Consider the following 21,715-nt stretch of genomic DNA (forward strand, 5'->3'; position numbering starts at 1 on the left):
GTAGAAAAAGTAAGTAAGGCCGCGAACACGAGAGATATCACTGGGGTATTTTCGTGAAGCTTACTTTTTTTTATTATTTAATAAACGTCTTTCTCTCCCACTTGATACAACCCCTTCATGAAAAGCATTTCAATCACGCACTGTTCACGGAATATACGGACGGTAGAATCTCGCCCGCTGGTTAACAAGAAGAAAAAAACAACAACAGAAAAGTGCTTTGCACGTGTCAAGGTTCCTATCTTGGACGCTTTTAAACGGGACTTCACTGAATAAGTTCACATTTCTTTCACATGGACGCGAAAAACTGGTTATTTTCTGGTTGTTTCCTTGAATAAGGGGAACCGAGAGGCACGATATTATTGCGATAGCAATTAAATGGACACTCCAGACGAATTTTCGCTGGCATCGTTACCGTAGGCGTCGGCGTTGCCGTGAGGCTCCGCCTATATTTAGGTATATGTATGCTATATGTGCTTATCCATGCCGTATATGGAGGTTATATTGCTAGACTACTCAATCATTAAAGTTGCTCATACCAAGGTCCTGCGTTCATGACTACAGTATTCCTCAATTTTGAGGATGCCAGCCCCCAAACGAATGTCGTGAAACAACATTCACTGCGTATGCCTTTTATGTTAAATCTTCTCACGCTATTAAATATTAAAAGTGGAGAACAATATGAGTGCTCAAACCTGAAAGTGATGTAATTTTACTGCCGCGGCTCCTTACGGGCAGCGTAGTGGCGCATATACATGCGATGTCGATCATTACAGGTCCTACACGGCGTGTTGAAGCTTTTAAGAGTGCCATAAATTTTACCGCACTTGCGTATGTCACGTCCGCGTTAGTCGGACCCGCGTATGGTTAGAACACCGTCCCATAAATGCAAGCGTGACGCTAAGCCTTGTTGTCGCTGTGAGTGCTTCGCCCTTCGAACATGCAAATTTGTTTCGTTAGGAACGACCACACGTAGCCAGCAGACAATGAAGCCAATAATTTAATTTAGTTAATTTCGGCTGTGTTTTCCTTCATTGTCGGTTGGTTTCATGCGGTCATTTTTTTTTTTCTTGTATTTCATCGAGATTTCATCGCCGAAACTGCTAAGCGAATTTTGTTCCAAGCCAAGCAGCCAACCAATCTTGCAGGCGTCGGAGCAAGATGGCCCCACCATGTCGTGTATATGTCCGCAGATGATGGTGGTGGTGGTGTGTTGTAGCTGCAGGCGTGTTTAGCCTAGCGATCGAGGCAGGCAATTGCTCCGCCTGAGCGTCTATTTCACCTTCGCTGGGGTATTTGCCACCTGTGGAACAGACAAGTGTCTCTTAGAAATGTAAGAAGAAGGCGTGAAGCTTTCTTGCGGGCTATAGCGGATCCTTCCAGAAACACAAGGCTGTTGCAGACACGGCACGTGGGAGGCCTTTCTTTTGTAATTCTCCAGAAGAGCGTCCTTCACCACGCTAGCTCGGGCACGACCACAGAAAGCGTTCGATTTCTCTTGTCTCATTGCATGACGCACATAGCGGAGAATCAGTACGTCCCGTCTTGAATAACCATGTGGGGGTATATCTGCAGATTCCGATCTCATTCGATGCAATAGCGAGGCGTCCTTTGGACGAAACCGCCTCGTTGGTTTCAGGCAGTTGGTTTCTGAAGTTTCAATAGATCCCTTCTCACATTGGGATTGCTCGGAAGTGAAGAAGCAGATGCTCTTACGCACGCAGCACTCTCACATCCCCCTAAAATCAAAGTACCAAAAAGCAATGAAGTCACGAAATGGGACATCTGTGCTCACGTTATGTCAGCGGTAAGTTTTCGTCTATTGTACTGGTGTCTCAGTGAGATATGACACCCACACTAAATAGCCCAGTTTGTTGCCAAGCCTGGTAATGGTGCCTGGAAGCTTTCAAGATGAAGGAACCGCGGGGCTCTCTTCGGAGAGGTGCGCGGGCAGTCGCTCGGAAGAAGCCTTGGTGTCACGTACTGACGACGCCACGTAAAGAAATGCACTGCGAAATGCGGGAGAAGACGAGAGCGTGAGGCTAACAGACAGTTTTATTTTCAGGCGCGTAGAAGATCTCCGTATGTAAAGACCTTTCGTGATCCAAGTGCGCATGCGCAGGACGTAGGGAGCCGTAATTCTCGCGTCTCACGTATACGCACGCTAAATCAATGCGCTTGCCTTGCAACCCTGTACTACGTGCGGCTATCCAGAGAAATAGCCATTCAGCCTAGTTCAGTCCAAAGGCGCCTATTTGGTCCCACGAGAGCACTGGTAGAAAACAGCGGTCGCAAAAAAAAAAAAAAAAAAAAAAACCCTCTGCGAGGCCCTTTGCAGCTAGAAACCATGCAGTGATCGCACCATATATACAGTAATGCACATGCACCATCTGCGCACTTAACCAAAGCATGGCTCTGACTCCGGCTCGTCTTGAACAAGATTGACGCGGTAGCGTCCACGTCTTCCGGCAGATGGCGCGAATAGGCATGCGGAAGCAACCATCGTATATATGAGACTTCCACGGCCAAGCTTTTGCGTACGCGAAAATGTAAGTGTCCGGACGGGCTGCGCTTAACGCGCTTAGTGCCGTCACGTTTGCGTGCGCGAAGCTTCTACGCGCGTTAAACTAAAGCTCTCCAATGTTCTTCTTCGGTTTGCGCACTCGAAAGCTTATACGTCGTGAGCTCTCGCGTAACAGTGAAGACAGTGACCCTTGCTTCCTCATTCAGTTGGTCGTAGTTTGCACAAACTCGTCTGTGATACACAAGCGTACATGCCGCGGCTGAAACCATCGCAGCATGTCCAGCGAGACGAAGGAAAAGCTGAAGGCTATATTTGTAATTAACTCCCCCCCCCCCTCAAAAAAAAAAGAAAGAAAGAATATTATGCCTCCAATTTATGTATTCTTTTCATTTGTTGCTGTGAACTGATCGTAGTTTTTTTTTTTTTTTTTCTAACCCGACATGCCTCACTCAAACTGCCAGGTTGCTTTTGTTTGCTTTAGCGCACGCGCGAAGAGCAGTGACCTGCTCGCTGACCCGAGGATGAGCGTAGAAAAGTCAGCCCAAAGTACACGCGACCTGATAAATTCGTGCACTCATTGCACGCGCAGAACAACACACGCGTGTGCTACCACGCTCGGCTGCCCTGGAGATGCGCTGGTGTGCCGTGGTAGCAATTTATTCCAAGCATTGCAAAATAAAAATAAAGGAAACACGTTTACCACCACAACAATGGTTCCCGCGGTGGTTAGAAAGATAACGGGGGGGAATCAAGCGATTAATGCAATTCACTCACCCAATAAGACCCTGCCAACGGCATGCACATACAGTGTTCGTTGCTGTTTGGGGCGCACGCCGTACTTATTCATTTAGGGCTCAAGCGCCACCGGGAAATAACGCTCTGCTTTATTATTATTATTTTTTTTCACAGAGCAGCGAAGCGAAATGGAAGAGGCTTCCCGTTTCTCGTCTTTCACCAGGACGAATTTCTCGTCAGCTGGCGAAGCTTTGTGACGAACTTTTATTGGTTTCCTCCTTTCTAACGCATGCCAGCGTTTTATTTTACGGCATTTCCTATCTTTCCATTCGGTGTTGTCTGCCCCAGGCTCTCTCATTTTAATCTAGAAAGGCCTTCCCACGTGCTGAGTTTTCAAAATACATCTCGAAAAGTGCGCGCTTCCACTGTGCATCTGAAGCGTACAGTGCCACTTTCAAACACCGCCAGCGGCAGCAAAAGCGCGCCATAGCAACAGTTGAGAGCGTTACACTGGTCATTTTACGTAGTGAACGCTTAGTTGAGGTGGGTGCCAGTTGCGAAGACGGAGTCAGAAATGCTTGACGCAATCATAGGCGCCGAAGAGACTGACGACGCAAAAAAATGTGCTGCAACGTTCAAAAGAACTACGACTGGACAGGTTAAAAGAAAATTACTTAGTTTTTCTCTTCACTGTGGCGGATAGCGCCGATGGCTCTAGGTGTAAAGGGAGGTGTTTTGCCTTTAAAAACAAAAGAAAGAAAAAGAAGAAGAAAGAAAGAAGAGAAAAAAAGAAGAAAGAGAGAAAGAAAGAAAGAAAGAAGGAAGAAAAGTAATTGCTATAGGTCGCAATTATTGTGCCATTCACTGGAATAGGTAAGTGACTCCTATATACATAGGAGTTAGCTAAGCGGAATCAGCTAAAGCAACGATTGTTGTTTTCCACGCTGATAAAATATCTTCAGCTGATGACGAATCGCAACGTGCAGGAAAATGTCGTTCAGAATATCAAAGCTGGCAGATTTTTTTTTTTTTAGTTTATTGTGAGAGCACAGGCGCATCATAGCCACCATTATAAACACAAGCAAGCAAGCTATCCAAGAAAAGGCGCAGCCCTACTTGGAGAACGTTCGCTAAGCCACTAAATAAATAGCGAGAGAGCCTTTACGGTAACTTCAAAGATAACTGGTGTAGCGCGCGAACTAAATTTTCTTATTGTGGCGCCGGCTTTATACTGAAAAATTCGACGTAGGTTGGTAAAACGGTCCGCGTGTACATATATGAGCGTCTGTCATCGCACAAGCGTACAAAAACTTTCTTTCTTCTTCTTCACTTTGAGAACTTGGGACTTGAAAGTAATGACCTATTTTTTTTTCACCATCGTTCACTATCGTTTATAACTACCGTCGTTTATCATTTCTTAATTTCACCACTAGTCACCGAAAAATTATAAATTTGATGGACACATTTCTCCCTGTAAGAGTAAATAAAATTCATTGTTTCACTTATCATTTCTGTTTGCCCTGAGAAAATCAGAATATTGTTTCCTCGGGTAGGTGGACATAAAGTTCAAAAAGAAATCATTGCTTGTGTTCTGGGGAATTAATAAGTAGCGAGACGCAATGAAATATCGCATGTTTTTAGTACTTGCCCATAGTTATAACTTCGACGAGAAAGAAAACTGCGAATGAGCGCTCGCGCAATATTTCGCACGATCAAGTCGTCTTCGTCTTTCGCAGCTCCAGCGGCAGACCATTCGAAGCGGGCCCTCGAGCGTGCGTGACGCTCGTTCTGCAGCTTCCGTGTCGAACAGTCAGGCTTCTCCTCGCTGCTTGGAAAGTGACGCTCCGAAGATGTCGTGGCAGGCATACGTTGACAACCAGATCTGCGCCCAGGTCCAGTGCACCGTAGCTGCCATTGCTGGTCTGGCGGACGGTGCAATTTGGGCCAAGTACGAAAAGGACGCCAACGTCAAGGTTACGCAGCAGGAGTTGAAGAACATCGCTGATACGATGCGGACGAAACCAAGCAACTTCAACGAGAACGGCATTTACGTGGCTGGTATCAAGTACGTCTGCTTGTCGGCCGAGAACACCCTGGTGCGAGGCCGCAAGGGCAGCTCCGCCATGATCGCAGTGGCAACCAAGACTTGCCTTCTGGTCGCCGCTACCGTGGACGGCTTCCCCCCCGGCCAGCTCAACACGGTCGTCGAGAAGCTGGGCGACTACCTCAGGTCCAACGGCTACTAGATGGCCAACAGCGACGAAGGCGGCGTCCACGAAGCAGCGTACCGTCTCTTCCTACCGGCTAAGCCTACCGAGCCCCGACACGTCTTCACCTACCCCCAAGCCTCCCGCCGCCGACCTCTGTGTGCCCATGCGAGGCCCCGGACTACGCGGGCTCTACCCCAGGGACTGCAGCGTCTCCTTCTTGGTATTTTCTCGACTTTATTCTTTTGCCTCATCCTCTTCTTCTTTCTGGACTATTCCGTTGTCCCCCGAACACTGCTTCCGAAGGGCGAGGTGGCGCGTGACATCGAAGGAATGAAGACGCTCGCGCTTCGCGCCTGGGACTGCCGACCTTCTTTTTCTTTTTTTAACCGCTGCTTCTCCTCGCGTGGCACTTTTTCTTTTCTTTCCTTTTTTACTCACTTGACCTCCTGCTCTTTTGTTTTTATCAGTAACTGCGGAAATCGCTTGTAAGTCAAGAAACGCAGCTACTGAAGAGCATGAAAGCGCTGTGCGCCTAAAGTGTCCTTTGAAATAAAATCCAGTGTTCTTGTGTGTGCGTTCCAAAACTCGTGTTTTTCTCTTTGACGGCTTATGCGAGAGATGTGGCCGGACTCGCAGAATGTTGGTTCCCGTTGGGGATGGCGAAAGCGGCAACGGACACGGTGAAGGTAAGATTACGCGTCGCCCTTGCGACAATGCTAGATTGGATTCAGATTATGTAGAAGCGAATCTGCAATGGCAAGATCCGTCACTGCTTAGTGCGGTGGAAGGCGTATTTGCGCTGCTGCCAAGACGAGCGCTAACGCAGCCTCTTGGAAGAAAGCTGAGCTTTAGGAAGAGCCAACCACTTTACGCGGGACGTCTGCCCTTGACGTACTGTAACATTTAAGAGCAGGGTTCGGGTAGTTCTCAGAATAGTAAAGACAGACTGACGTGGCAGCCATTCGTGCCAGCAAGGCAGGCCACGAAACGGAGAACGCCACGTGTCTCAGCGTCGAGCAGACAAGTCCAGCGTTCGCGGCGCGTGGGTCTACAGAAGCTGCAACAGGAGCGAGCCGTGATTTTTGTACACGTGAAGCGGCAATACGTGTAAGTTCTCTCGAGCAGCTACTGCCATGCGTCACCGGTTTTTTTTTTCTTGTCTTTTTTTTTTCTTGCCGTCATCTTTTTCTGGTTTTCTTCACGTGTCGCGAGATTTGACGCCTCGGGAACGGTCTCGTGCTCCGCTCGCGACCGTCGTCGTCGTCTTTCCTGCATGTATATTCGATCGCTTCTGTGAATGACGCCTTTCAGCGGCTGCGCTTTCCGTACAAGCTGCGAAAAGCGGCTTCGAAAAGCGGCTTCGAAATTAGATGGAAATGTCGTAAATAAAAACTACCAAGCGAACGCGGACAAACAATTCGAGTTAATAGAACTAGATAGGAAATTACCGTGATCGGTTGAGACCAACCTGCTCTTCAAATTAAAGCTCTTGAAGGAAAGTGCAAAGGTTCAGAGAAGTGATAATCATGGCTAACAAGACGGCGCTAACAAAGACGGCGGTTTGTTAGCACCGTCTTGTCAATGTGCCAATAGTACTGTTCATCACCAGGAGGGTGGGGTCTCATCAGTAAATCTACCCGCCATGGTCGCGTAGTGGTTATAGCGTTGCTTTACCTGCTTGAAGTTGTTGGCAAAGCCATCCCAACCACGGTATGTTTTTGTAAGTCCGAGGGTGCGAAAGTGCCCGCTTTCGGGCACTGTATGCCGGCCGTGGCGGCCGCACTTTGATAAAGGTGAAATGCAAAAACGCCCGCGTACCGTGCATTGGGTGTACGTTAAAGGACCCCAGTTAGTCCAAATTATTCAGGGCCGGTGTTTTGTAGCGATGCCTTTCCGGTGCTAATGCCCTTTCGCGCTTTTCGCGCTTGGTCAGTGGTCAGAGCGACGGTCCGCTCACGTTATCAACGGGATCATCCGGCCGTGAGCGGTGGATGATAAAACTAGTATAGAATAAAGTCCCTCACTACGGCGTGCCTCATAATCAAATCGTGGTTCCCTCTTGAATTGACGATGTATGATGTTTTGCGATCAGAGTTTCTGAGAGGCGACTTCGGAGTTGGAATGATTAGGGAATCATTCCACATTTTCAAACACCAAAAATGGAAGGAAAAAGGAATTATAGCACCAGCCTGACAGATGGGATGATTGGCAAGCTTACCGGCTTTCTAGTTTTGACAAGTGCGGCTCTTGGTAATGTTGAATGGTGATTGTAAAACAGCGCTCAAGAAGGACGAGGGCAGTCAAAAGATAGACGTCGCATGCGCTTCCACGTCTACTATTTATTTGTCCTCGTCTAGTACTGACAATTGGCATTGAATGGCTTCGATATTGCAATCTGCTCTAAAGTTAATAATTACACGTTAATGAGTGAACTTTAGGTAATCTCAGTTCATAGGTGATTAGCACATAATTCGTGGTGTCTGCCGCTGCGTCACTCAACGACTGCGCTTTTGTCTTTACTGTCTGAAAGCTTTTGTAAGTGTTCGGCCGAAGCACCTGGCATGACACGCTTCCTTTCTCCATTTTTTCTTTTTCTCGAATGAACGCGCGTTCTCGTGGAAACGACTAAATGTTATATCCCACAGTCACGGCAGAACCGTGCTAAAACAAAGTCGATCGAGTAAGCTTTTTCCAGTGGTGCCCAGGGGGAGCTGCCTGCTTCCTGGTCTCGCTGAATATTTCAGGCTTGAATGGAGGGCGGCCTTCTGCATATATGCACAATGTCGCAAGGGCATGGTCGCCTTTCCGCCCAAAACGGCGATTTGCCTTCAACGACTCCGCGGGTGATTTAGCAGCCACACCGTGACGAGATTATAAGGACGGCAAAATGGGTGAGAATGCGGGTGGCTCTTTGTCGCGAGGGGGGGGGGGGGGGGGGGAGAGGGAGATTTCGCTCTATGCTACGGCGCAGTCACGCCCCCGAAGATGCCACACGCCAGGGGCAGCGAACATAGCGCGGCCTGAAATATTCAAACATCTTCAAGTGCCGAAAAGAAAGGGGCGGAGGGGGAAGAAGGGGGGGGGGGGGTGGAAAGCGTTTGTCTCTGTGACACCTATTCACACCCCGCTGGATGGATGGGTAGGCCGGCGGTCCGTGCGCGCGCGCTTCCTCTCCACGACAGCTTCGCACGCTAGAGCGGCCTTGTCGAATGGCGAAGAGAGCGCGCACGGCTTCGCCAACTCGAGGCGACGTCACAAACACGGCGCAATGTCCCCAAAGGTGCCGTTAGTGCGACACCGTCAAGAAGTTCCATTTGTCACGGTGCTTTAATACTGGCTTCAGCACCTTTTATTGAAGTGCATAAAAAAAGATGGACTATAATCCACATGCACTGTGCTCTTTAGCAATAACGCGAATGACTTGAGACCAGTGGATGCAAAAAAAATAAATAAAAAAAATGTGTCGCAAGTGCGTGTCCAACAAGCTTGGTGCGCTCTTCTCTGTGCTCTTTTTTTCGTAACGCGTGCAGAAAAAAAAAAAGAAAAGAAAAAAATCGCGAAAGTGGTGATGCTGTTGTTTGAACCATAGGCAGTATTGCAACGTGGTAAAAATTTCCTCGCTTTTGCGCAGAACGAACATCACAGCAGCTGAAATACCAATACCCTGGAGACCCGCTGAACTTAACTCCATGCATTTTAGGGATTACAGCCAACAGAATAGTATGGGCTCTCCGAACAGTGTTCGTGTCTGTTCGAATCAGACAGAATCGCTGTACAGAAAATTTCAATTTAAGAATGCCAGTTATTCGTTCTTCGGACAATAAAGTCAAATTCGTGACATCAAACATAACGTCTTTCAATATGGACCTGTGGTTTGGCGGCGACCCGACATGGGTATTCAACGCAGTATAGTTGCTCTGAAATTAATAAAAATAAAATAGTCCATGACGGATCGCTTGCGAATAGGACCGCACTAATTGTTTTCAATTACCGTACAGTTCTGTGTAATGCCGGTTTCCCATGGTAGCATTTTGCTTGCAATTTCGCACATGCGACGTCGCAGTTACACGGCAGACGACGCGTGGACCTTTTTGTGCGTGCGATTTTTCTTTGTCTGGAGTGCTGAACTCTCCGGCGAAATCGTTCGCGCGGTGTGGACGGAGATAACAATGCGGATGATCAGACACGTCACGGAGGTACGCCCGCTTATTTTTTTTTATTCTTATAGAATAATGATATTAAGCACTTAAGTTTTCTTGAAAACAGTTTTTAGTTTATTTTACTTCGTTTTCGCAGAAGCGGACTAAGTGAGCCTGCGCTAACAATAATTCAGTCTTCCACCAAGTGCTCGCAAATGCGCAAATCGCTGTCGTCGTGACCGGTGCGTGTGAAACAACGGGAACGCAAACTCCAAAGGAGCGGACATTGCAGTTACAGAAAGCGCAGCCCAAAATCGCATCTTGTGCAACAAGCATGAGCGGCTTCGGGGAGTTGTAGGTGAACCGGCTACATCCTCGCTTAACTGTTAAAGCCAACTTTTACTGATCGCAGGATCAGTGAACATCGCCGCGTACGTTCAAGCTTTTGCGCTTCAGGTCCTTCTCTCTTGCATATCTATAAGACTGCTCAGAAATTGAGATTGCTGCTTATTTGACGCTTGTTGAGGCTGTGATAAAATGCACGCGAGTTTTCAACGTCGTCGACTGGCTCGAAGACGACGACGATGCTGTTGCGACACGACCCTGCGCGCCATCTCCGTGCCGGAGGTCACAGCTATTGATGATGATGATCACAACTTTATTTGTCGCTAGGGGCACAATGCCCTTATTCCAGGGTGTTTTCCTGGCACAGGAAACATTAGTTAGGAAATTTTTGACAGCCTATTTACATATAAAGAAAAGAAGCGTAGGAAGAACTTGTAACAGGATAACAGGAGATAGCCTTTTTTCTATAATCTCAAATAAAAAAATATAACCGCTAGCCAATCTACCACCCTTGGTGTGAACGTCAAGTTACGACTGGGCAGAAGAAAGACCATGTCGGCAGTTTTGTTTTTCTCCTATTTCTTTTTGTGTTTCGTAGATTTAAATTCAAAGTTATTAAAATATCTTTGAGCATGGTTCTTTCCTGATCTCGCACATTGGGTTCGTGTCATCGTTCCCGAAGGTAGTATCATCATCATCCTTAGGAAAGTAGGGCTCGATGTGCTCGTTTGCCGGGCGTTCTGACCCTGACCAGGCTGAGGCCTCTACCCGGTCACTGCGACATGTGTTCCTGTCGGCCTGGCTGTCTCCAGCGGCAGTGATCTGTCCACGGCGATATCAGCGCGAAGCAGGTGGGTTTCGTAAAAGCTCTCTTGCAGGGGCATGGACCTAATCACGCGAGGCCTCCAGCCAGTCATTCGGCGAGGCGCCATACGAGTAGCGAGCGTGCCAACAGGCTTCAACGAGGAAGGACACGACGGCCGCGCAGTTCCCTAGTTCCAACGCCACTTATCCTCCTTCAGCGTCTGGACTGCTTCTTTGGCCGTGAACAGGTAATGAACAGGTGAACTCTTCAACATCCTTTTGGCGAAATTCTTCGTCCTAGTTAACTGAATACTCGATGGCGTATCCACAGTTTAAGTGTATTGCTGTGGGCTGCATGCTTCAAAACTGTTCTCAGTTAGGCTCAACACTGCCAATCGGCGCCCTAAGGAATTATGGGGAATTTTCTCATTGTAGATGTGTCTTTTTGTCCGGAGACATGCAATACAAAGTGTATGGCTTTGATTTTCTGCAGTTGTACTTGTCTCGTCACACTGAGGCCGGGGCAGTAGTATGCATGGAATGTAGTAGATGCACACAAGTAGGGGGGGGGGGGGGGGTACAATGTAGTACTGTAGGAACACCTGCGCAGTGGCAATACGGTAGTCCGTGATATGACATTGCGTCAATAAGCGGCGTCTTCTGTGGCCACAGTGATTTCAGTAAAGGAAGCTACCTATCAATGCGTCTTTGCAGATTGAAAGGGGCACTGAAATTGTTTTTGACTATTAACGGTTTTTTTTTTGTCTATTTTTTATGTTTGCGTTCAATGAAAGTCCTATACCTCTGCACCCAAGAAAACATTGTGACATGCCTCAGAACGCGGGTATTAACTTAATTTAACAGCTTTCTACAGCAAGTTTCGGTTTCGTTTCCAGAAGGATACTGTGTTTTAACGTCACGACACAGTATCCTCCGGGAAATGAAACCCAAGCTGGCTGTAGAAAAGCTATTATAATAAATTATTTACACTCGCCGCGGTGGCTCAATGGCTAAGGTGTTGCACTGCTGAGCACGAGGTCGCGGGATCGAATCCTGGCCGCGGCGGCCGCATTTTGATGGAGGCGAAATGCGAAAACGCCCGTGTGCTTGGGTTGCAGTGCATGTTAAAGAACCCCAGGTGGTCAAAATTAATTCGGAGCCCACCGCTACGGCGTGACTCATAATCAGAACTGGTTTTGGCACGTAAAACCCCAGAAAGAAGAAGAATAAATTACTCACGACACTCTGAGGCTTGTCACTATATATTCTAGGATTTAGAGCTCAAGGACCTTCATTTAACGCAAAAAAAGTAAATAGTCAAAACATCACGCCAGTACCCCTTTCAATCTGCAAACACGCATTGATAGGCAGCTTCCTTTATTGGACTCACTGTGGCCACAGAAGACGCCGCTTATCGACGTGACGTCATCTCACGGACTCCCGTATTGCCACTGCGCAGGTGTTCCTACAGTACTACATTGTATGCTACTTGTGTCCATATACTACTACATTCTATGTTCATGTAGCTCTCGCTGTGTCCCGTCTAAATTTGCGCTATAAAGCCAGGTTCCATAATGTATACTTTACTTTATGCAGCCGATCAAGTGTTTATATGCAAGTCCAGGCGCTTGGGGGCTGACGTGCACAAACCAGTGATCAGTAAGTTCTGAGAAGTTTTGGCAAATCAAGCGCCGACATGCCACGTTACGTAAAAAAAAAAAGCGCCCCATATTTATTGTGCCCCTAATACAGAATTGCGGGGACTGTTGCTGACGCGTGACGTAGAAGATGGAGAGCGCCGACCTGCCGTGACAACAGGTGTATGCGTTTCTAAACAATGACAGACGCCAGAAGTTCTTGAAAGAAAGTTAAAGCGTCGCCCTCTTGATGACGGCGGTCTCTTGGTATGGTCTTGGCAGCGCAGGATGCTTCTGTTTTTTACGCGCACCGGGAAGTTGTGCGTTTCGATGCCGAAACTTTATAAGGAACATTGCGGGGACGCTTTTCGCTCGAGCAATCTCCAGCCTCTGCGATCAATTATCGGAGAAAAAGAGCGCACGCATATTCTAAGGTAGAGCTTATATGACAAGCAAGCGTGGCGTTGAGTCTTGAAACGCTGCAAGCCACGGGTTGCAGCCTCTACCACGAAGGTTAAACGCTCCATCACGATCAAAAGCCAGTGAGCAGGAAATGTTTTCTTCGCAGGGGATAACGAAGTGAGGAAGCTGTTTCCAGCACGGAGAGAGAGCAGTACGGTGCAAGAAAAATGGTGAGAGACGCGCATGTCATTTCACCTGGGTAAAACAACGGCACTGCGGTTATGCAGGTATAGAAGCGACTCACGTGGCCGAGACACTTGCCCGCACGTACTTTGCAACACCACCGAAAGGCACCTCACTGTTTGGCGCCGTATACCGTATCAACATACGACAGTTGGCTACGCCCTGACGATGTGGTGCGCTTTGTCAAGGCAGACCTTGGAAATGTTGCAGCCAGTAAAGGGTGAGATTTGACGCAAAATATTTATGTCTAACATTGCACAATGGATGTTAACCCGCGAAGAAATTATTCCATGAATCATGTATTGATTTGCTATATATATATATATATATATATATATATATATATATATATATATATATATATATATATATATACATGAACCGAATGAAGTGCAGAAAACAAGACACTGTAAAGTATGTTTATAGAACGTTGTGCAACTTTATTTTACTGGGAGAACACTGAAAGAAGAACTGAAAATAGAATTACCGGTAACATTATATGAATAATTTACACGTGATGTCACAGACGCAGCTTCTCACCAATCTGGTGAGGTGCTCACCGATCTGGTGATACCCAAACTTGGTGGCCACGTTGACGTCAGTGCATTATATTATCACGCGTACATTGTTTTGCTATTTGACGGTGACCGTTTCTCACCGGAATATAATTGTTCATTTGTCGCCCGTCACAAGACGCACCTGTATAGTGCTGTCGTGCTGTTGCTTTTCTTATTTACGCAGCTTCTTGACGACGTAATAGGGCCCTTACAGGTGGCGTCCACAATGACGTCAATGCAAACCACCTAAGAAATCTACAGGGACTAACAATTGAAACGTCCCGCATGTCATGACGACGCTTTGAATTTTCCAGTGTCCGTGTAACGCTAGAATTGCTGTGTGGCCGGGCAGGGATTAGATACCGGGAACAATTTGTCATTACCTTTTTTTTTAGGTGTGTTCGCCGTACTTATACATCTATTTTCGGCTATTACTTTCTTTCATGCGTGTCCTTGTATCAAAATTTCCCCCAGCGAACTACCGCGAGCGATGCCAAAATATTGTGCGTTTAAAGCGCAGGCACGCGCCTAACGAGGGATTTAGCGAGGCTTTCACTACAAACTCGGCATTCACGAGACGTTCGTGTTTTGGCGAAAACTAGGAGATGAGGAGGGACAAGAAACTGAAAGGCAGTTTGCTTTACAGAACCCCAAAAAAGCCAAGAGACGTGGAAGAAAGAGTAAACGAGGTCAGTAAAAATTGACTTCGATGTGCTGACATTTCTCCATTACAAATAAAGAAAAAATGTGACTGAAACTCTTGCGTAAGCCTTGCGCGCGACTACGCTGTCGAAGTACGTGTGTCGCGTAGGGTTGCGAGCTGAAGATGTGCATCGCCATTAGTACGTGCGGCGGCGAAACTGCATCAAGTATCTGATGCGTGTCCCGGTTTGTTTATCGGGGCGCAACTGTCAGTGCCGGTTTGGAAGTGACACTCAACATCGAATGTGATCAGCTATTTACCGCACGCTTTCTAAGGTTTCTGTTGTCCTATATGCACCAGTTTGAGATTATTTTCAGTATGAACTCGGCATTCATGAGATGTTCATTTTTTTGGCGATTTTAAAATGAGAAGAGGAGGAGGGACAAAACATTTTAAGCCAATTTGCTTTGCATATATCCCGACAAGCCAAAACAGGTCGAAGAAAGAGCAAACGAGGTCAGTGAAAATTGAATTCGATGTGCTGACATTTCTCCATTAAAAAGAAAGAAAAATGTAACTGAAACTCTTGCGTAAGCACGACTACGCTTTCGAAGTACGCTATCTGATGCGTGTCCCGATTTGTTTACCGGGGCGCAACTGTGTTAGGGCCGGCTATGGAAGTGACATTCAATATCGAATGTGATCAGCTATTACCGCACGCTTTCTAAGGTTTCTGTTTTCCTATAGGCACAAGTTTCAGATTATTTGCGATGCGCTTATTTCTTCACGCAGTGGCGCTCTGAATCTGGTGGACATAATTCCGCGAAGAAACGACGTTCTGATTGAAGTTTACGGCACGTGAAAGAAGGGATAAGGAGGACGTCGAACTTTTGGACTGCTGCAGGGACGTGGTGAGTGAAAAGACCTTCAAAAATGCAGAGAAAAGACCCTTGCTTGTCACCAAAGAGTCCATCAGCTATCGCGCATCACGCTTGAAAAGGCGTCTGTATCTCGCCCCTGGGAAAGATTTTCTGTCGTTTTCGTTCAGAGAGTTCTTTAAAAAGCGTTCTGGAAGCTATAGTTACTTGCACTCGTGCAGTTTTTTAGTTTTTGTTTATAGAATTTTTCTGGGTGTTCAGAACTTACAATGCAAGTTTTTTAGTTTTTGTTTATAGAATTTTTCTGGGTGTTCAGAACTTACAATGCAGTCTTGTCGCGTTCATCGCTTGTTACTCTTCACAGCTTTTAATACTTACTACGCTAGCGTTGCGACGAACCGACGAGTGCATTGCCTTCACTCGCTTATCGAAGCCGTATTGAAATTGCCGAGCTGTATATTGAACGCTGAAGCGTGGCGGGGCGATAGTATACTTCGTGACAGGCGGATCGCTTTCTTTTCCTGCGAGTTCGTTTAATACTTAAAGTTTACCTATATGTTCAGACCACTAGCTTTTGGCGCAACTTGTCAGCGTCGTGGGGCACCTCTGTGTCGAAACTGTTGAGAAAATTGGGCCATGATTTGTTCGATGCTGAAGAGCTCAGCTAAAGAGCACGGTAGACTAAGTGAAGGTTTTGACTTTCCAGGAGGGGTGATGCTGACGATTACGCAAACTTATACGCATTGCGCTCGCGCTATTCGCAAAGGGTAAATGATGTCGTAAGTGAAGCTTGCGCTTTGACATCGTGTTGAGATTCGTCTCATTTTCGACTAGACAAAAGGGAAATGCTTTTGGAGCGAATTTCAATCGGGGAGCTCCGCTTTTGGCGAGTCTTATCTATCGAAGCCGGCTGTCAGCTTTATAATTATGAGCTATGCTTCCGCCACGTGCATAACGTAAGTTGAAAACGGTGTTCAGCGCTGCCGGCTCCAGTGCGCTGCATGGTGGGCAAAGCCGCTGAGAAAGACGCGAGTCACTTTTTTTAAGTGCTCTTGCACTATGCACATCGAAGTGAATCGATTGCGTTGAGCACCACATTTTGTGAACAGAGTTTAATCGCCAGTGTGCTGTCGCGCTATACTTGAATGGTCGCTAAAGTGTGACATTAGGTAAGCGGTAAACTGGTATATAGATAAGCATTTCGCAGCTCTCTCTCGGATAGTTTCACGGAAAGTTTCATTTCAAGTTTAATTCATTATTCATCGCCTGTGCAAAAACGGGCATACATATTTGCCAATTATTAGCGCAGAAAATGAAGACTGGAGTTTTTTTTAAATATCTTTATCAACTACCTTTATAATATGTCCTTGCGACATAGGCCATCTATTTCGTGGCATTCTCGCGTATTTCTCACCAATTTGCGTTAAAACAGTATTTAAAAGTTGCCAGGTCGAGTTTATCTTCGCGTATTCTCCACTACAGTTCGGCAATACCGCATCAGCACCCCACTAGAAGGTGATACAGCCTATCAGCACCTCTCTGGAGGCTACACCAAGCATGGTATAACTGCTACATAAGGCGAACATTTTCACCTTTGTAAAAGTAAGCGGCGCTCATTACTGCAAACAAGGGCAAGAACGTCGTGGGCTTGGATGGTTCCTTTGTCTTCGTTAGGTCCGACAGTTGGATCGATGTTAGTAAAAAACTGCAGGGGCAGTGTACCCTACATGACACCTGGCTCATCAGACGCGGTATAATTTAGTGGCTATGACGTTGCGCTGCTAAACTCGAGGTCGCGGGGTCGATCCCGGCCGTGGCGGCCGCATTTTGCTTGGGGCGAAATGCAAGAACGCTCCTATACTTAGATTGAGGTGCACATTAGAGAACCTCATGTGGTCAAAATTAATTTCGGAGCCCCCACTACAGAGTGCCTCATAATCAGATGGTGGCTTTGGCTCTTAAAACCCGGGAATTAAAAAGAAAAATAGGTTCGCATCTGAAGATTATTTCTTCCTGGCCCGGGGAGCGGGATGGGGGTGCGCGGGTGAGGAAAAATTGTTCACCGAAAGAAACCCATAGAGTTTCCTTTGTAGCTTTTTGCTACAATCAGGTGAATCACAGTTTTGGCCTTTCATGAAACTTTAGGCCTCAGGTTACTTCAGGCGTCGTAGTAATTCTACTTAGGACAACGAACCGTTTTTTAGGGAATACTTCCATCACTTAGGGCAAAGAGTGCCGGTTACCTATAGAAGCGTGAAAATGTGCACTTTCATAAAAGTTGCCATGTTACCGCGTCATAGAGTGTAAGTGCGGAAATTTCAAGTTGGTGTCGCCATCGTATCTCGCTTTTACACCATCTTCTGGCACCAAAGTCAGCGTTTTAAGTAAAATTGACCTGTTCAGTAAACCAGAAGGGAATCTATGCTAACTGTAGCCGAACCTTATTTCCTTTGGGTTGTTTGCAGCTCGAAAGGCCGCTGTACAGACGGTATCGGCGCGATGCACGCCGCACACTTACGTGTGCCCTGCCTTGAGGCAGGTCCTCCTCATGTGTCGCGGCTGTCGAAAGAAATTCACTGCAGGAGCTGCTACTGAGAGAGAGAGAGAGAGAGAGTGAAAAGAAGAAATTCCGCGCTTTTACCACAGCGTTTTGCAGTGTTCTCAGTCCAGGAGAAGTAGCCACCCTTCCTCATATAAATCGTGAATTATCCGTTGCTCGAATGAGGTTGGCTACTTGAACTTCGTTTAGATAGAACTGAAAATTGATGTTCATCTTTGTGCTGGAGGGTTTCGGGCGAACACCGCGAACCGCCACCTAGGAAATGCCTTAATAGAAGAAGAATTCAGTGGGAAAACCGCCGGCTTCCTTAGCTCCGGGGCATAGCAGTATTTTGGCGGCTAGCCCCAGTTAACGCAGTTGCACATTCTTTCTTGTCATATTCTTTATTCAAGACACAGCACCCGCGTGTTTTTTGCATGCCCTCGCGCGCAGTTTGTTTAATGTGGAATTTATTCATTCCTTCCTTTATTAATTAGTTCTCTTTTCGTGTGTGCCTGTGGTTTACAGCGCTGGGCTGCATGCGACACAAAAAGAAATTTCCGCTAATGTCCGTGCACTATTTCCGGGGGTTGCGAGGAAAGATCTGTCGCCAGAATGACCATAAATCCGCCTATGGCCTCTTGTTGGAGTTCTTCATGTCCGAAGGAAGTAAAGCAGCACGAGAGATTCCAAAGTGTTCATGCCTTTTTGGTGCATAAAATTTTGCTTTCGTGCCCTGCCGTGGGGTACTGCATACTATATTCTTACGTGATAATTTTCTGTGTTTAGAAGCGAGGATCTTACTAAATGTCAAAGGGCAGTTCCGTGGTGATTATGTTTTAGACTAAAACAAATTTTATACGCAGGTTTGGTATCTAAAATAACAAAATAATGTATGGAAGGATGCATGAGGTACTTGAGTGCAGTGACAGGCGAACATATTGGTAAAAGTGAAAATGTTAATGTTCTTTCAGTGAATACTATATGAGTCGTTCAAGGTTCCGCTTTCAAAGACTAAGTACCGGGTCTTTCAGCGAACACTTTCAAAAATTTTTAAAGGTTGCCTGTGGGAGATAGCACAATTCTAGTTTATGAACTGGTCTACTCGAAGAGGCGGATATTACTTGCACAAAAATTGCACAAGAAAGCGAACACTTTCTAAAACGTATAAAGATTGCCTGTGGCAGATAGCACAATTTTATATATAGTTCATGAGCTGGTCTACTCGAAGAGGCGGACATTACTTGCACAAGAAATTGAAATGCATAATCGAATAATTAACAAAAATTCACTAATTGAGTTTTTAACTAATTACTGTATGGCTCATATTACAATTTACAAATTCTAGCCGTGGAATTCGCAAGGCAGATACACTTGGAAGGAATTCTCAGGATAACAGTAGTTTCGAGATACTCATTCCCAAACTTTGCGGAAAAATGCATTGGCGTTCCAGTTACTTTTGTGCTTCAATGCATAACACGACGTTTTGTTAAGAAAGTTCCGGAAATAATATCTCGAAACTGGTGTCATCTTGAGAATTCGTTCCAAGTGGAGTCGCCTTGCGAACTCCACGGCTAGGATTTGGAAATTGCAACATGGGTCTTAAGGTAATTAGTTAAAAACTCAATTAGTGAATTTTTATTAATTAGTTGATTGTGCATTTCAATTTTTTCTGCAAACAATATCCGCTTCTTCGAGTAGACCAGCTCATGAACTATATATAAAGCTGTGCTATCTGCCAAAGGCAACGTTTATACGTTTTTGAAAGTGTTCGCTGAAACACCCTGTATAAATCTATACCAGCTGTGACAACCGCATTAATGCTGATGATTTGGTAAAGCGAACACTTTGGGGTGCCAACTTCGCAGAGTTATTGTTACTTAATACGGATGTTTGGTAAGCGAAATTTCTGAATGGAATCGAATACGACTGGTCGAAGAAAAACGACCTCCGAACACGAATTTGACCATCGAATATTTTCTAAACAAAGTGAAATATGAACTTTGAATAGAGTGCACTTGTAAGGTTTACATTATTTACATGACTTACTTACAGGCCAATTACATGCATGTAATGCCTTTTGCAGCTAGATGTCGGGTCACCTGAGGAGCTTGTAAATGAGAAACAAGGGCTCTCAGTTACTCAGTTATCTAGTGAGCCATGATAATGACAATGCAACGAGGCAGCAGCACGTCCCGACAGGGTGATACTATACAGCCCTGGTCATTATAGACAGTTTTCGCAGAGCGTTGCTTACGCGTCACTCGATTTCACGCACACAGGTGTCCACATGATCTGCGTTGATTTTGCTTATTTAACAAGTGCGTCTTCCGTGGGAAGCCTTCGGCTCTGAGCGTAGTGCACACGCGCATTAGCGTTCCGCTTACCTGTGTGTAAATTGTTAGGATACCCCGGTCTGAGCGAAGTGGACCGTAAACGCTCTGCTAAATTTTTATAGTTGTAAAGAGGTTCAAACGTCGCACGACTGGTCAAATAATTAATTACTTTGCCTAATTCGAGACAACACAATCATCTATAGGCTGCCTGAAAAGCGAGGCATTCTTCTTGAATTAAGAAATTATTGAGCAGAAGTTTCGTTCGCTCAGGAACAAACTTGGCTCCCCTGCATGCAGTATAATAATTCAGAACAGTCGTCACTTGCCTCTTTTCCCTTCGGCGTCTTCTGCCTGAGGCTACAATTAGTGTTGTTATTCATTATATTCGGACGAAAACGAATATTCGACAAGTTCAAATAGTGAAAGTGAATACTATTCGAATAGCAAATGCTATTCGATCTGTATTCGAAACTTATAATATTCGCACACACCTATTGGGCCTGTGGTCCTCTGTCAAGCGACTGTTAGGAGCAGCTTTTACCCACAGCCTCCGTCGGTTATTGATGGAAATAAAGTGTCCTCGTATTGTATTGTAATTAGCTAAAGCTCTATAAATCAACTCTATAATTTTCATCTCTGCAAAATTTACCTGCATTTTAATGCTGACGGCCGTGGTTATTCAACGGAAGTTCATTTTACAGGATGGCTGTTTCGAGATATCAGCATCGTGTATCAAAGCTGGCCCTCGGTTCGCTCTGCTGTACTCAACCAGCGTCGGAAACCGCGCTGCAAAGTCGTCCTCCGCACCTTAATTAACCGACGCGTGTTTTAGCCAGTGTTTGAGTCCATGTTTTATGTGGATAAGCGATAACTGTTCGCTTCATCTGGCACTTGTCGGTTTCAGTCTGCGTCCTTCTGTACACACCACGCAAGCGGCCCGGGAGGCGGCCCATTTCTATGACGCAGCCTATATGGAGCAATCACGGTGCATTTTGAGAGCCCCTTCCACCCGTGTTTTCCCAAACAAAAACCGCAATGACATCAGACGGTAAGCCAAAATATTGATATAGTTATGACATTATGTCGTTTATTAGCAAAGAGCTGCGCGGCCACTCAATTTTCGGTAGGAATGAAGATTGTGGATACAAGCGAAAAGTTGTCGCAGTTTCACCCGAAAGGCGAAGCATCAATTGCGATAGCAAATTTGTAGAGAGCTATACGGAGTAATGATAGTAGTTTTATCAGCTGTATAAACTTGGACATGCAGCAGCGCCGGCAACACGCAGAACTGTTGTCGACGCCGTCGGCGTTTTGCCCGCGTTCGCACAAAATGCGTGCGGCGTTGGTGACTGTTGCCGGAGCCTCTGATATAAATAGGCACTTGGTGCCGCAGCTAAACGTCGCCTCCCTTCCCTCCCCCCCCCCCCCCCCCCCCCCCCACGGCCTTTCGCGCGTCGGAAGAAGACGCGTTTGCTCTACATATATCTTGATTGTAAAGGAGGAAAGAGACGCCTACTTCTGCAGCCCTTAAGGGAGCACGGCGCAGAACGCGCGTTTGTTCTCCGCCGTGGGTTCACTCCCCGTGAAAGCGCGCGTCCCTCGCCCCCTTTCACTCGCACATACAGCGTTCGGCGGCGCGCGGCGACGATTTCATCTCCATTGACGTCATACGGAACCTCACGGCGACGGCAACGGCAACGGCGACGACGATGGCGACGCCGACGGC

At 46.4% G+C, this 21,715-nt stretch overlaps 1 protein-coding gene and 1 long non-coding RNA gene across 4 annotated transcripts in view; both read left to right on the top strand.

The window, feature by feature from the left end:
* The first annotated feature begins 4,969 nt into the window (after window positions 1-4,969).
* On the top strand, window positions 4,970-6,059 carry LOC119458930 (profilin). The gene has a single exon (XM_037720788.2). It carries the CDS (start codon window positions 5,107-5,109, stop codon window positions 5,500-5,502), a length of 396 nt encoding a protein of 131 aa, XP_037576716.1. The 5' UTR covers window positions 4,970-5,106; the 3' UTR covers window positions 5,503-6,059.
* An 8,224-nt stretch (window positions 6,060-14,283) lies between these two features.
* LOC125944762 (uncharacterized) overlaps window positions 14,284-21,715 on the top strand; it is an 86,134-nt gene continuing 78,702 nt past the window's right edge. For 2 of the 3 annotated variants that reach the window (XR_007466462.1, XR_007466467.1), the window contains exons 1-3: window positions 14,284-14,752; window positions 15,029-15,147; window positions 20,894-21,037. This is a non-coding gene — a long non-coding RNA (uncharacterized LOC125944762). Of the gene's footprint in view, window positions 14,753-15,028; window positions 15,148-19,739; window positions 19,876-20,893; window positions 21,038-21,715 lie in introns of all 3 variants that reach the window. The other variant, XR_007466463.1, reaches the window with a different exon arrangement.

The sequence above is a fragment of the Dermacentor silvarum genome, chromosome 1, assembly GCF_013339745.2.
Source record: "Dermacentor silvarum isolate Dsil-2018 chromosome 1, BIME_Dsil_1.4, whole genome shotgun sequence".
Lineage (NCBI taxonomy): Eukaryota > Metazoa > Arthropoda > Arachnida > Ixodida > Ixodidae > Dermacentor > Dermacentor silvarum.

Excerpts from the sequence above, each read along its gene's own strand:
- LOC119458930 (XM_037720788.2), top strand. The coding sequence starts at position 5,107 with ATGTCGTGGCAGGCATACGTTGACAACCAGATCTGCGCCCAGGTCCAG.